This window comes from Dama dama, chromosome 27 (assembly GCF_033118175.1).
Source record: "Dama dama isolate Ldn47 chromosome 27, ASM3311817v1, whole genome shotgun sequence".
NCBI classification, from domain to species: Eukaryota; Metazoa; Chordata; class Mammalia; order Artiodactyla; family Cervidae; genus Dama; species Dama dama.
In genome coordinates, this window is record NC_083707.1 from 60,312,027 (window position 1) to 60,328,189 (window position 16,163).

The following is a 16,163-nucleotide window of genomic DNA, read 5'->3' on the forward strand; positions in this document are numbered from 1 at the left end:
AGTCCACCCTAAAGGAGATCAGTCCTGGGTGTTGATTGGACGGACTGATGCTGAAACTCCAATACTTTGGCCACCTCGTGTGAAGAGTTGACTCATTGGAAAAGACCCTGATGCTGAGAGGGATTGGGAGCAGGAGAAGAAGGGGACGACGACAGAGGATGAGATGGCTGGATGGCATCACCGACTCGATGGGCATGAGTTTGAGTGAACTCCGGGAGTTGGTGATGGACAGGGAGGCCTGGTGTGCTGCAATTCATGGGGTTGCAAAGAGTCGGACACGACTGAGCGACTGAACTGAACTCAACTGAAGGTTACAACTTACCCATCTGACTCTTAGTCCAGTGTTTGTTCTCATAAGTAGTAAATTTTATTTTATTTTTTTATAATTTTAACTTTTATACTATCAAAGAGTTGAAATGTCTATCATCTTTGCACATGCTTAGAGAAACTTAGTTCCTGAATATGCTAAAAGTCTGTAGCTGTATAAGGTGACTTCCCTTTTTTCAAGAATCTTAAACATAGCCTATTAAACCATAGAAAGTAATTCTATATGTTTTGCCCATATTTTTGTCATTAGTATTCCTCAGAAAGGTAGAGTTTTTCAGTACCCCAGTAAGACACTGTGGCTCTCACTTTTAGCGTTGATTTTCTTTCTTGCAGTGCAAATCCAGCTTACCATGAGTTACTGTTAACTGTTTTATGGTATGGTGTTGTCCACACATCAGCACTCGTGAGGTGTACTGCTGCTAGAATGTTTGAGGTATGTAAACAAATACTTCTGTTTTTTTCAGATCATAATGATTTTCTTTGGAAGAGGGAGAGGGAATATTTTTTTGAAGGGAGGGAGCTTTTCATACTATGTTACATTGATGTATATTTTGTTGCATTGAATAGTATCTAGTTGTGTACTGTGAGATGGGGCAGAAATTTAATTTTGGAATATTTCGGATTGTTCTTTAGCCTTATTGGTTCCTTGAATGTTGTTATATTATCATTTCCTCTTCTCAAATTTCTTTTAAATCTTATTTATTTCCATCCTATGTAAATCTTCTTGGCTATACTTTTCTATTTACTGAGGCAAATGGCTATTAAAACAAACTAAAACAGTAAAGGGTGTTTATAAAGTTGTAAAATATAGTTGGACTCATGAGTAAAATATACTTTGATTCAATCATTGCAATTATGGAAATATTTATTGATTACTCCTACTTTGTTATTTCCTCACATACCATGTCTGGAATAACAACATCTCTATACTTTAACTGCCCATAGACTTAGAGAAGACACTTCATATAATTTAACTAGATTTTCTTAAATTGCCACCTACCCAAGTTTAGTATGAAAATTGGAATACCTGCGTATCTTTTTTATCCTTCACAAAGGAAATTGTGTCAGCCTAGTTTATGTATGTATGTTTTTAGAACTTGAATTTGAACACTAAAACTGGCTTTGAGTGTTTTACTGTTCTTGAGTCTTATCACAGAACCTCCCTGCCTGGGTTCAGCATCTGTCTCTGCCACTTCATGCCGGGCTCAAGCTTCTCTGGCCTTGGTTTTCTCATCTACAAAGTGAAGATAATAATAAGTATCCATCTCAGAGGATGTTTTGTTAATATTAAATGAGTTAATACTTGTAAAAGCCTTAAGACAGTGTCTGACACATAATTAGAAGAACTTAATAAATGTTAGCTATTATTATGATGGTTGTTTTTTAAATCTATTCCATTACTTCGCAAGATAATATAATAGTTTAAGAAAAGTGCGTTTGTTCAAGCTAAAACTGTCCCTATTGTGTGTTTCATTCTTAAAATATCTTAAAGCATTTATTTTCATAAGAAGAATGAGATAATTCAATTCTTCCTACATTTCAGAATTTTTAGATAATTTAAGGTAAATTTCAGTCAAAGAGTTAGAGCACTGATAGATTTTAAAACATCTAAAACTTTTAAGTTTTTTGTGGTATCTAAAGAAAATTCCATTCTTATCAGAAGATTGAAAATCCTCTGTCCATGTTATTCCACAGTTGTACAAATTTGATCCAAAAAATCAATCACGTGTTCTTTGTCAAGACAAATGCCAAATTAAAAATTTAGCTAGAGGCCTAGCATAATAAGTTCCTTTTAGGTACAAATAGTTTTTGATTATTCAGTATGCTGAAAAGTTATTACCATGAAAGAAGGAAGTCTTTCTTTAGCCTCCTCTTTCCCCCAAAAGAAAAGAGCATCATACTTCTTTAATATACTTTCTTCATAGAATTGTATTCTAAGACCATAAGAGCTATTTCTTTGTCTTAAACCATTTATTTCTAATGTGTCTATATATACTGATGAAGCATACCATATAAATGAAAACAGTTTAAAGAAAATGAGGTCTCCTCCCTTTTTACTTGTTTTTGTATTTTTTCTGCCTTATTTCTTACATGTGACTTTTGTCTGGTGTTGGTTTCTATGTCTGCTGTCAGTGCTGGTTGGAAACTATACTTTTGCTTAAGCAGTTTTCTGTGTTCTCAGGTTGATTATGAATTTCTGAGTCTAATTTGAGAGACTTATTTCAATATTTTTTCAAATTCATTTATGATAAAAGTAGTTTTACTGAGCATGCCAGTAAAAGTCATCAGGAAAAATTAAAATTATTTTTTTCAATGAGCCTAATTTTAAACAAAATTGTATTAAAAGATTAATTATTTCATAAGATTTCTTTTGATACTAATACATTATAATTTACAATTATGCTTGCTTCCCCTGCCACCCAAAAATGACTTAATTCAAAATAAAAATGTAAAAAAGGGGCACTTAAAATTCTTTAAGTTTTTAATGTCAGAACAGAAACTCTTGATAAGAAAGTGAGAAATGGATATATCGGGAACTTGATATTGGATACTTAGTGAAACTGAACACTGAGTTTAGCTCTGCGTGTTCAGACAGCAGGACAAAAAGGGGAATCCCAGTCAGTGTCAATGAGAGAAGGTGCGTTCTGCTGTGACGGCTTATGCTGAGGCTGGTGTACAAGAGCGACTCTGTGACTGCTAGTGTCTCACGGTGGACTTCCCAAAAGATGCAGAAAAGAAGCTTCAGACAATGGTTGCTTACATCAGTCATAAGGAAATAAAGCAAGTGATATTAAGACCACAACTCAAAGAAGGCATGGGCTTTTAAAGACCAGTGAATGAGTCCATTTTAAGGCTTTTTGGCTGGCACAATATAAACCTTTCAAAATGTACTTTACTGATTTGAATCTAAGCTATTTTGTTTATAAAATGATACAGAGAAGAGAGTTTTATTTAACGGTCCAACTTCTTGTGACCCCATGGATTGTAGCCTGCCAGGCTCCTCTGTCCATGGGATTTCCCAGGCAAGATTGCTGCAGTGGGTTGCCATTCCCTTCTCTAGGAGATCTTCCTGACCCAGGGATTGAACCCCCGTCTCCTGTATTGCAGGCAGATTCTTTACTATCTGAGCCACCAGGGATGCCCTTTTATTTATAAAATGATACAGAGAAGAAAGTTTTACTTAACAGTATTTGAATTTCTTCCCCCTATTTCTTTCTACCTGACATCTGTAATGCTTTTAAAGTAGTAACAGAAATTGTTTTGTCATTTTATTCCTGTCTAAATTATCCATGGTTCTGTTAAAATAAAAATTATTTCAGAATACTGAAGCGGATTCAAAAGTACCTGTTGGGTTTTTGTTACTAAAAATCCCATGACATCTGTCATCTTCTTGGAGGACTAGTTCCCTTACAAGGTGAAGAGATTAATTAGCATTTAAGATTAATAACTTGTATTTACATTCTGAAATTGAGATTATAGGATTAGGGTGTTACCCTTCTCTGTTGAAGCTCATAAAATGCTGTGATTTCTATAAAAACAAAATGCATATAGCTCAATATTGTCCTCTTGTTCTGCGATTTAGGGTTGGCTGCTGAAAAAAATTGTTTTATGATTAGATTATAGAAATAGGTCTAATTGTGGTTATCATATTGTTTTTTAATTTGAGATTTTAGAGAAATGAGCTATTTGTAAGCATTAACTCCTTGGACCAACCAGAAACATTTTTTAATTAATAATTTCTTTTTCTAAATGTATCACGAATCTTACATCCTTTGAGTCATCATAATAATTCCGCTTGCATTTCTTGAATGCCTAGCCTTTGTCAGACACAGTGTTTAAGTGTATTATGTGCAGTTAGTAGTGCAGTGATCCTTGGAGGTAGATGATAGTCACCATTTTCAGATGAGAAAACTGGGTTTCAAGGGATGGTGTAATATATGTGGGGCCACGTGCCTAGCAAGTGGAGAGCTAGAGTCTGAACCCAGGTCTGAGGCCCACATGAAATAACTCCTTTGCACTAGGCTGTCTTAGGTCTCTGTACCTCAAGAAAGAAAGCTCTGTGATGTAAAAGACTGGGAATTTTTGTATGTGATTTTTAAATTTACGTGCTTTAGAACAGTCAAAAGCAATTTAGTGGTGGCTGCTCGCCATTTGAGTTTGGTTTAAAGACAGTCCAGTTTGTACCTTGTTGGTCAAAATAAAATTATACCAGATTTATTTAAAAAATTTAACCGTAGAACCCAGTATGTCGTCTTTTTTGCTTCTTTAAAAAAATAATAATAATAAAGAATAAATCTTTATTTTAAATTGCTTTTTAATTGAATATGGAAATTGTGTAGACTATGTGACCAAAAGTACAAATTGCCATTGAATTGGTGACAAGCTGTTTTCGGGGACTGCTAGGCTGTGGAAGCTTTATTTTCCTCCTAAGCGTTCTCTGCCTTTTTTAAGCACTCCAGTAGTAATATTGGCTTAGCTTCTAATTTTGGTTTTGCTTTTGTGTTTTCTCTTTCTCTTGGTTGTGCCTTTCTTCTCCCCGTGGCATTGTTGTTTGTTCTTTCCATGCATCACCTGTGAATACCCCCTGCGCTGACCAATCAGCTGTTGGTGAAGGGGGTGAATGAAACTCTGGTAGCTCAGAGGGTTGTTCCTGCTCTCATAACTCTCTCCAGTGACCCTGAAATGTAAGTGTCGTCCTTGCCTTTTACCTTCAGCACCCCTTTCAAAACGTGCCTGTAAAGAAATAACCATCAGCTTTTAAATTCATTGAAGAGTAGGTTTAACTCTTTAAAATAATAATATGGGATTATGCTAACTTGATTTTAAACTATTATACTACTATTGATGTATGGGTTTTTGTTTTTGTTTTTTAAGTCAACCTTCACAATAAACCTGATGACAAGGCCCATATATTGAAAGGGTTATTAGTAGTATTGGTCCTCAATAAACATCTCCAAAACTTAAAACATGCTGATGGACTATTTCTTCCAAGCCAAGAAGGGATGCTCTGCTAATCTCACTAACATGTTGTTACCAGTAAGTATAGTGGCATGAACCAGAGGCTTAACGTTTTAATGTCTCGTGTGGGTGACTAAACCAAGAAAGGCCAGTGAGTCTGCCTGCCCATCCTCAGTCACAGCTAACCCAGTTCTCATTCCAGTTTACCAAACCATTTTTTATTGCATGTTGACTGGTTTACAGCTGACTCTTCGAGGCATGAGTGAAGCGTTAGTTGACAAGCGGGTTGCTCCGGCCCTTGTTACCTTGTCCAGTGATCCTGAATTGTGAGTTCCACAGACTGCGACCTTAAGTTATCCTGTCTGTCTTTTTGAGCATTCTTCTTGGTCTGCTTTTTTTTATTTAATTTGTCATTGCTAGCGACTAATACAGTATATTTACCTTGTACTTACCTTGATATATACTTTAATAATAACCAGTTTTTCGTCTCAAAGAAAATGTCAGTTTTTTTCTTCTTTAATTCTAACAGCTCTGTCAGGATTGCTACAATTCCAGCCTTTGGCACGATTATGGAAACAGTTATTCAAAGAGAGGTAGGAAATGAGTGGAATTTATTTAATCTGTATGTACTGCTGAGGTAATGAAAGCACATGACCATACACATACCCTGTGATTGGGGGCAGGGAAGATATACATTCATTTTATTTCTTAGTTAATTATGGGCCAGAGGGGATCTCAGTATTTGAAAATATAATAGCCTACCAAAAGTATCTTTTCACATGCTAAGGCTGTCTCTGGTCTTTCTTCTCAATTAGAAACTTCAATATAAGCCAGCTCTCAGATGTTCTATTCTGAGCTGGTCTGGATACTGCAGTATTGAATAGTCCTTCACAGCAGGTATAGTTTCACAGACTTCTCTCATTCAGTAGACTTCTGGATAGTCTGCATAAATTCCCGATTGTCAGTACGTGCAGATTTGAAGGGAACAGGTTTCCTCAGTTTCGGGAATGGAGGCTAGAGGTACCTATGTTCTTGTAACTATCATTCATATCAGACTGCAAGTCATGTCATGGACTGGTGTCATCTTTTTGCAGTCCACTTCACTAGGACAACGTTCTGTCATGCCTGCTTCAGGAGATTACCAAAGTTTTCCTCCCTCAAAGTATATTTTGATTCAGAAACTTGTGTGATCTAAAATTTGTTCGGTTCTGTCTGCACCATTTACTATTAGACACTTATCAAATGTTATCAGAATGTTATTCTCCATTATTAGATTGGACATTTCCTTGGACAATGAAAAAATGCTATACATTAGAAAATCAATTATTTGTGGACATATTAGCCACTTAAATGGAAAACAAGATTTTCCATCTCATAGACATTTCACACACACAAAAAAAATTATATATATATATATAAACTGTTTTGTAAAATTTTTGTCATAGAGATTTTTTTATAACAAAAAACTAAACAACTTTGTTAGTTGTGGGAAAAAGTGTTTTCTGTTTTTTCACTTACATGTATATATATATATTTCACTGGTGGAGCAAAATAAAAAAATACATCATTCTGCAAAGCTTGCAGTCTTGGCAGAATTTCAACATGTTCTTAATCCCAAAATAAAAACTTCTTTTAGGGAAATATGAGTAATATATAAGTCACTAATGACTCATTGCTTTCAGAAGGTGAATAAGTGGGTAACTTACACTGTGATCTGTTTTAAGAATTCTGACTTAGACACAAAATCATCATACATTTATCTTTTTCCCTAAATATTATGGGATCTTTTCTACAGTTTGTCAGGGAACATTTGTGTTAAAAAAAAAAAAAAAAAGAGTTGGCAAACATAAAAATATAGGCTCTTTTCTGAGCTGAAAGACTAAAGAAGTACTTAATTTCAAACTTCAACTCATGTTGATATAAGTCATTTGAATCCAGTGATGCAACCCATGTTTAGTGTGTATCTTTCTCTCAATTTGACTATATAATATTCAATTTTAAGTTGCTGGAAAGAGTGAAAATGCAGTTGGCTTCTTTCCTGGAAGACCCTCAATATCAAGACCAATATTCTCTGCATACAGAGATCATAAAAACATTTGGTAGAGTTGGGCCTAATGCAGAACCAAGGTTCCGAGATGAGTGTAAGTTGCATTTTTTTTTTTTACTCTTTTTTTCCTGAATTGACATGCAAGAGCAAAACCATAAGTTTCTCTGTGGATATGTCATGTGTTAAAGCCTTTTCTGCACTTTGTCTTTCATACACTGAAAGCTAAAATTGAAGCAAGTTTCTTACTGGGGATTGATCACTATTGGTATTACTCAGTGGTTTCTTATACTGTATCCTGTAGACATATGAAAAGTAACTCGTAAATAATTTCAAGTTATCTTTAGAACAGTTCTTAATAACTTAATTTCAAAATAACTGTGCTCCTTATATTTAGAGATTATTATTTAATTCTTATTTCTAAGGAAATTTATATGTGTTTCTAGACATGTTATGAAAGACGTACATTTTTCTTCCACTTAGCATGCCATTCGACAATTTTGTTTTAAGTCACAGCTTGTCAATCTGCTAAATAATCTGCATAATGATCTGCTAAAGCATTTTCTACAGTTTCTGTAGTGTCACTTCTACAGTGAGCCTCAACTTTATGATAACAATTTGAGGGGTATCAAAGCATCCAGTAATTATTTCACCAAAAGCATGACAATTATCACTGCTACATCTTAGTCCTTTTATTTTTAACCATTTGACATGCTCTTGAAAAGATCACAGGCTTGGTTTCCTAAGTCAGTTTATAAGAATTATCACCAAAAATATTGTCAGGATTTGGACTGCAGTGTCCAAAAGGGCATGAACACTTATGGAGCTACAGAAACACAATCATAAGATTATTTCTCGATGGGAAATAGTGTTGGTAACATGAGGAGGAAATAGTAATATTTCACATATTTCACAATTAGTTAACAGAAAAATGTTTAGTATTTTAGTTAGCAGTAGGGTTAGTTCCTCATCATAGTAACATCAGATTTACAGATGACCCTCTGCAAGAGCTTTGACTAACTTTACTGATGGTGTAATTGCCCTGAAGCAGGTCTTGGCTATTGAATCAAGGAATAGGCTAAATAGTGGACCTTTGGTGGGTGCCACATTGTTGAGAACACAATCGAACCTTTTTATGTACATTCAAGAGAAAGACAGACACATTACATAGAAAAAAGAAATTTTCTTTTCACAGTGATCCCAAAATAACAAGATTCGGCTAGAGAAAGGATTGAGAATAGCCGTTTCCAGTGCTGGAATGGGTGTAGTGACTGTCGTCCCTGAGGCCTCCTACAGGCTAACTGTGTACTGATCGACAAGTAGGTTTCATACAGTCTACCTTCACATTCTGGCACTAGAATAGCAGTTTCCATTGTTTGAATGGGTGTAGTGACCATTGTCCCTGAAGCCTCCTACAGGTTAACTGTGTATTGATGGACAGGTGTGTTTTATACAGTTCCTTCACATTCTGGCACTAGACCTTTTTTCTTTTTTTAAGACAAAAAAAAAAAAACTTTTTTTTTCTTTTGTATTTACTACTCAGTCAGTTGGTTTCTCTTTTGCTTTAAAACTTTACCCCAAGGAACTTAATGTCCTGTATTAATAAGATGAATGGTAGACAAAGTAGAACCCATATTGACAAGGATGCTATATTGTTATCTATCTGTATGTATAGACAGTTACTATTAGGAATTAGAGAAAGATCAGAGAATTGCAGGGTAGTAACTGCTATTTCTTGGAGTGATATTTTTGAACTTTTCCCCCTCTATTTCTTAGAGAATAGAAGATATCAGTTCATCCAGTGGCCCTTTTTCTTTCCCAACTCTTAGTTATCACAGGACCTTTTGGTTTTGATTTTTATCTCAGGGGCCATTTGATTTTTTCAGTGAGTGAGTGAAGTCTTTCAGTCGTGTCCAACTCTTTGCAACCCTATGGGCTGTAGCCTGCCAGCTCCTCCGTCCATGGGATTTTCCAGGCAGGAATACCTGAGTGGGTTGCCATTTCCTTCTCCAGAGAATCTTCCAGACCCAGAGAAAGAATTCAGGTGTCCCACATTGCGGGCAGACTCTTTACTGTCTGAGCCACCAGGGAATATTTTTCAGACTATGATAGAATTTTGTCTTCCACTTTTTTAACTTTATAAGGCTCTCTGAAAATGTTCAGTCATACTTCAGAGATTTTCTAACATGGCAGTCTTATGTTTCAAATCAGTTTTTTTTTTTTAAGTTCCTTATTTTAGATCTCAACCCTTTTATAAAAAGAGAGGACATGATTCCCTTCATTTTTGCTATTGGATCTACCCCAGAATATATTTTGGAACTTTACTAAAATCTATTTTTTTTAAAGTTTCCTATTGATTTATCTTTACTTTGTTTGCAGTTTTGAATCTTTAAGTGAAAGGCTCCAGAAGTGGCCTTATGTTGTGTTTCCTATTTTCCTTGCCCACTGAAGGTCATTTGTAGAAATACTCACATTTAGGTTATTAAATCTTTTAACCATTTATCTCCATCTGAGGGGTTAACAGTTGAGTGAATTAGTTGGTACAGATGTGGTAACCCAGGACAGTACTTATATAATGAAATGTTGAATTCTGTAATAAATGTCTATCTTCTGAGATTTGGGAAGATCCTAAATGATCACCTTTAACTGTCAGTAGACTAGAATTTAAAGAAACTTATTTAGGTTTGTTTTCTAGTTGAGCAGTTTTAAGGGGATATTGTGTAGTGTGGTTGTTGAGTTTCTGAGAAAAACATTGAGGAAAGGATTGCTTGAATAACAAATAACAAAAAAAAAAAAGAAATAACAGAGAATGAGCAGAATGAATAGAGAGGCCACGCTTTTATAGATAAACAAGTGCAAGGAAGGTAAGTTTGGGCAGAAATGAAATAAAGAATCTTTGAGAGACTGTCTCAGAGCCACCATTTTGTTGAGGCCTCAGCATGCCAGCTAATGAATCAAAGTTTCAGTGAATTCATTAGGAATTCAATGAATATTTGAAGTTTTTGTCTTATACTTATGTTTTTAGAACACCTCTTAAGTATGTTGTTACCATTTTTGACAAGTCAAAAAGTCCCCTAAAAATGGCTGTTGTTGTCCTAAGTTTTTGTGGGTTGTTTTTTTTTTTTTAACATTTACTAAGGTAAGCTTAAAGATTATAATTATAGTGCTGATCTATTGAGAAAGAAGGTTTTTTGATAAGGAGATTATGGCTTTAACCTATGCAAATTCAATGTAAACATGAAAGAAGTCACTGCAGTTGGTCAGAATATGTGCTTATGAACCACATTTTGAGTCCCCCAGCTAAGCAGGGATGAGAAAGGGACCCTGTGATCAACAACTTGATAATCATTTACCCTGGCGCCATTTCTCCAAGGAACCTTGGTTTTAGTGGGAAATGGTATTTAGAGATCATGATCTTAGGCAGTAGGGGTGCTCAATGTTACTTAAGTGGTCATTGTTTCTTGCGCCATCACTTTTATTTTAATACTGTGTTGTCTGTATTTTTGAAATTTTATGCTGTTCATTGAGATATCAGATATTGAGCCCATTGAGTGACTTGAAGACTCAGCCATCTGGGCTATTTGACATTGGTCTTTGCTATGAACTTGAGAAACTAAAGCCAATAATATTTTCATGAATTAGTGAAATAATTTGATATTGAAAGAGAATAAGTATACTGTATTTTATCTTTTAATAGCAACAGTAATACCTGATTTATATAAACTTTATAATAATAACACAAGAGGTAGGTTGTTTACATTTATTTATTTGGTTTTCATTTTTCAGATTGGGAAACTGAATTGCAGTGAAGCCAAATGACCTGTGTACATCCTCACAATTAGGTTATAATGGCATGCTGTAATCTGTTTCTCCCAAATTCTGGATCACTCTTTATTCTGAAAAAACATGCTTTCTTCCCTAGTAAGAAAAAGCAAGTATAGGATGTGGGTGATCTTTTGAAGTCATCCAAAATTAAAATGAAATTTTATAAAATAAAATATTATTTTTTTTAATGGATAAAGCATATTTTAGGTTAAAATTAATAATTTATTTTTCTCTTTTCAGTTGTTATACCGCATCTGCATAAGTTAGCCTTGGTGAACAACTTACAAATTGTGGATTCTAAAAGACTGGATATTGCCACCCATCTCTTTGAAGCCTACAGTGCACTTTCCTGTTGCTGTATCCTTGCTTTATTATGTGTATCTACATTTAAGGATCAGTTTTGCAGTGAACCTCAGTTGTTAAAGATTGAGAAGTAGAATTTTTTCTTCAGTTCAACTAAGAAGTAGAGTAGAAGTTTAAAAATTTGAGTTGACTTGCCCCGCTCTGCATTCTGGCCATCCCTTAATTTTAAAAAGTAACTTGATAACTATTTTTATATGTTCTGTAGTTTTGAAAACACTAAAATTTTATCTGTGTTAATCAGCTGTATGACTAAAGCCACAAATGAGCTACAGCTGAGGCTTCTCTGTTAATCAAAAGGAAGCCTTGTCTGTGTCCTGGCATTCACTTTTAGTGAATGTTTAACCACCTTTATGATCCTATGATTATCTCTTGGAGACATATCACTCATTGAAAAAAAAAATACGGGGCCACCCAGGTTAATCATTTGCATTGATAGCAGAACTGGAGGAAAGCTCAGAGATCATGTAACCCATGTCACTCACTACTTTCTATAAATGATTAAACTAAAACTTGAAGACATTAGTGACTTCTCTTTTTTAATAGTTAAAAGCAAAATTGTGACTACAACAATAACTTTAGCTATCCTGTTAAATGTTCTCTTTACTATCCTAGACCTAATAAAATAAAGCTAAGAAATAAAAATGAAATAAAACTAAGAAGGAAGTAAAGATAATGATGGGCAGAGCGAACTCCAGCTTTCAGGCTTTCCCATTAAAAGCAGAATAGCCCTGGAAAGGGGAAATAAAAGATTGAAAAAGGAGTGAACACTAAACACTTGAATAGAACTGTGAAAGTATGTGCCATACAACATAATCAGAGAATTATGGTTGGGACAGAAAAAATGATGGTAGGGAAAGTAGAAATGTACAACCGTGTGTTAAGGAGCTGCTTGTCCTTTTCAAAATGTTAAAACTTGAAGCTTGATGCATGGTTGAGAGTATTTCATTTTGGGACTCTACTGCAAATTGCCTAGTAACGTGGCTGCTATAAGCTACTTTTTTATAATATAGGTTATATAATGGGCAGAGATACCATATTTTGATAATTTTGCTTCAACTAACCATAGATTTTCTACAAGTTTAATTCCAGTAAAAGCAGAACTTACTATCATTCCTACTTTATCTAGTTGGCATTTTCAACTTAGAGAAGATAGAGGAAGCAAAAAGAGGAAGTGATCATTGTGAATTCACAAGGAAGGACTCGTTAGTAATGGAGAAGTGACAGGACCCTTACAAGAAAGTAATAATGGCATGTCAGAGTGGCATATCAAAGATAACATGGATATGTTTATGCCTGTTTCCTAAACTTTGCGAAAGTAGATGTTTACAAACTTAAGTGAACAGTTAACGTGTAATTTTATATTTTCTTAGAGTTTCAAAAGGAATATGCCTCAAAGAAAATGAGAAAGTCAAAAAAAGAAAGATCAAAAATTTTAGCTCTGTAAACCTAATTTTCCAAGTGGACACGGCAGTGGTTTCTGAAAAGCACAGGCGTCTGTATAGGAGTGTTACTGTATATTTAGGTATGTGCAGAATACTACCATAGAGAGAATGAGGTGAAAAGTCTTTATACCAGCACAGTAAGGGAAGACTCATCTTAACAGCAGACCCTGTACAGGTAGTTCCACCTGAGTCAGAACTTGTGTCAACAGGGTAGTTATGGCCACTAAGAAAAGCACATTGTCTATGTCTGTCCTGCTGTTCCATTGCATTCTGAATTGATAGAACACAACATCTTATTTTAATAGGTTTGGCAAGGTGTTACATCAAGAAATGATGTTTAATATAAAGTTTGAAGGAGTCTTGAAATATTTGACTTGGAAAAGAAATGGTTTAGGGATGAAAAGATAATGCGAAAATTATTTTAAAGGTTGTTATGTAGAAAAAAACGTAGGCCCATTTGTGTAACTAAGGTGCGGAGCAAACACTGACACGCAGCGAGGCCTGTGGTCTGAGAAGAGCTTTCTGAGTTCTCTAAAAGTACAGTGACCTCTTCTATGAAACTGAACATCCTGTCACTGTAGGCAGTCAGAGGCCTTATGACCATCATTCACGGATGAGATAGAGGTGGTTTCTAACATCAGATAGGACTAAATGATCTGTAAGTTTCCAAATCCTAAGAAGGACTGTGGGATTTCATAGGGAAGAGGACCAAACAGTGAGTAGGTAGAGAGGAGGCTTTATTCCTCTCTCTCTTGAAAATAACTGTATTTTCAAGGCAGTAGTTATATGGATTTTTTTACTTAATAAAGTTTATTATAATTTAGTTCAGAAAAATCAGCTCATCTTTATAGGGGAAGTCATTTACTGGCACTTATCACTTTAATATTAATATGGTATAATATTAAATAAGAACTATTTTTAAATGGCTCACAACTATGATAGGTGAGAAAGTGTCATTAAGTAATGTGCATGAACAGGGTGAATTGTTTTCTTGAGAAATGCATCTGCTTTCCTGACTCCTTTCAATGTCATATAATCAACTAAAACTCATATGACTAAGAAATATAGGTAGTACTAAACTTACTACAGCAAAACCTCTCTTGCCCAATTCAATCAGGACCAGTATGGGTCAGTTTAACAGAATGGTTGAAGTAAGAAATCAAGAAAATGATATATACCTAAGGTAACTTCTTAACTTAAAACACATAAATGTAACTTATTTTACCAATCTTTTGATGTAGTTAAGGCATTTCTTTTGTGAGTCTGCGATTAGAGTTTTAAACATCAGCCTTCTTAGAATAATCACATTTGTAATATAATTGTCTATGAATTTCAGCTTAAGTTTGTTTAAAGAGAATCCAGAAACATTTCTGATAATGGATACTGAATTTTTCTAGATTTTTGTATTTTTCTTTTTATTTTAATATGCATAATATTTTAAACAGCAATGTTTTAAGCAACTGGACTTTCAACTTAATTGTCATGGAAATATTAATTTTCTTTTTATCCTCTTTTAAACATTCAATTAAATTTCATGATTTCATTTTCACTCTTATTATTTCCTATGTCTATATACCATGTTATTAAGCTATGTGCTGTTACAATAATGAATGCTTCTGACATGAAGAGATTTGTGACAATAAACACAGTTGACTGTTGACAAGTAACTAACCCAACAGATGAGGATGGAGCTTTTGAGGGAAGCCTGTCGGCTCTACGTGATCAGTTATACCGTAATCCTCATTTAAGAGATCTGCCTCTGTTGTCCTGTTGGACATACCAGTTTGGTTTTTGTAAATGTTCTTAACTACCTTCTCTCAAGTCATTTCAGAGGATTTAATGGTTAATCACTTTTTACCTGGTCTCAGATGTTTACGAATCGACATGGAACATCTTTCTCCAGAGCACGAAGTAAGCTACTGTCATGATTAAGCCATTGTGATTATCAGTGCCGTGTTCATGTGTTTTAATATCTCCTATACGTGTATGCATGCATGCCAAGTCGCTTCAGTCGTGTCCGACTCTTTGCAACCCCGTGGACTGTTGTAGCCCTCCAGGCTCCCCTGTCCATGGGATTCTCCAGGCAAGAACACTGGGGTGGGTTGCCATGCCCACCTCCAGGGGGTCTTCCTGACCCCGGGATCCAGCCGTGTCACCATGTCTCCTGCATTGGCAGGTGGTTTCTTTACTACTAGCTCCACCTGGGAAGTTCATTATCTCCTATACAGACTTTCATTCCTCTTCGTGTGAGGCCTGATTATGATATGCTGTGCTTAATTTTTTCAAATCTAGTTCAGTGTCATTTTACGGATTTGTTAACTAGTGATGAGATCTTAAGCAGCTCCTTTTGCATCTCTCTCTTCAGTTCTCTAAAGTAGGCATAACATACTGTCTAGAATTTAGCAAGGAAAGTATGTGAAATGCTTTTTATCTGTAAAATACTGTACATCTTAGTATTATCTTAGACCATCAGCTTTCTTAGAAGCAAAGTTTCTATTTTCTGTCTCCATTTCCTCATAACGCTTCTCATTCTGTTTATCTTCCTGTGTCCTCAGGACGGAAGACACAGTTTCCTTCCCTGTTTTGTCATTTATTTCCTATTCTGTGTCATCAGTTTTTCTACCAGCTTTTCTTTAGCCTGTTACCATGTTTGACTCTCCCGTCCTAAACAAAACAAAACCAAACCAAAGCCTTCCCGTTATCCCTTCCCCACACCTCTCTTTCCCTGCCGGGAGTCCACGCTCACTCCCAGCCCTCACACAGTGCACAACATCTCCACCGGCACGCCCGGCCAGCAAAGCTTCCGTCTGAGCTCACTGGGATCAAAGTGCCCTACGGAGCAGCCCCGCCGGGGTGCGGAGCCTTTTACTCTTGTCTGTGTCAGGGCGCAGTGCTTTGGGACTGCCTTAGATTCAGCAGATATAAAGTGGTATCTCATGATGGTTTTCATTGCATTTCCTTGATTGTTTTCAAACTTGGAATTCTTTATGTGCTTACTAACATCAAAGCCTTTTTAGGTTTTTTGCCCATTTTTCTCACTTTGGATTATATTTTTCCCTGTTATTTCTTTGACGTTTGTTATATAATTGGAATACCAGTATTCTGTTCATTTTGTATTTTATGAATATCTTTTCCCATTTTTTTTCATATTTTTGGCCTATTTGAACACTGATTTTTAATTTTAATAGATTGATTAAATCTTT

At 35.3% G+C, this 16,163-nt stretch overlaps 1 protein-coding gene across 5 annotated transcripts in view; it reads left to right on the forward strand.

The window, feature by feature from the left end:
• RELCH (RAB11 binding and LisH domain, coiled-coil and HEAT repeat containing) overlaps positions 1 to 16,163 on the forward strand; it is a 111,794-nt gene that overhangs the window by 83,793 nt on the left and 11,838 nt on the right. For 2 of the 5 annotated variants that reach the window (XM_061130674.1, XM_061130676.1), the window contains 6 exons: positions 661 to 760; positions 4,930 to 5,012; positions 5,816 to 5,879; positions 7,289 to 7,427; positions 11,396 to 11,512; positions 14,783 to 14,871. In XM_061130674.1, coding sequence (XP_060986657.1) covers positions 661 to 760; positions 4,930 to 5,012; positions 5,816 to 5,879; positions 7,289 to 7,427; positions 11,396 to 11,512; positions 14,783 to 14,871 — 592 coding nt within the window. Of the gene's footprint in view, positions 1 to 660; positions 761 to 4,929; positions 5,013 to 5,529; positions 5,613 to 5,815; positions 5,880 to 7,288; positions 7,428 to 11,395; positions 11,513 to 14,782; positions 14,872 to 16,163 lie in introns of those variants that run through there. The other 3 variants (XM_061130675.1, XM_061130677.1, XM_061130678.1) reach the window with 2 other exon arrangements.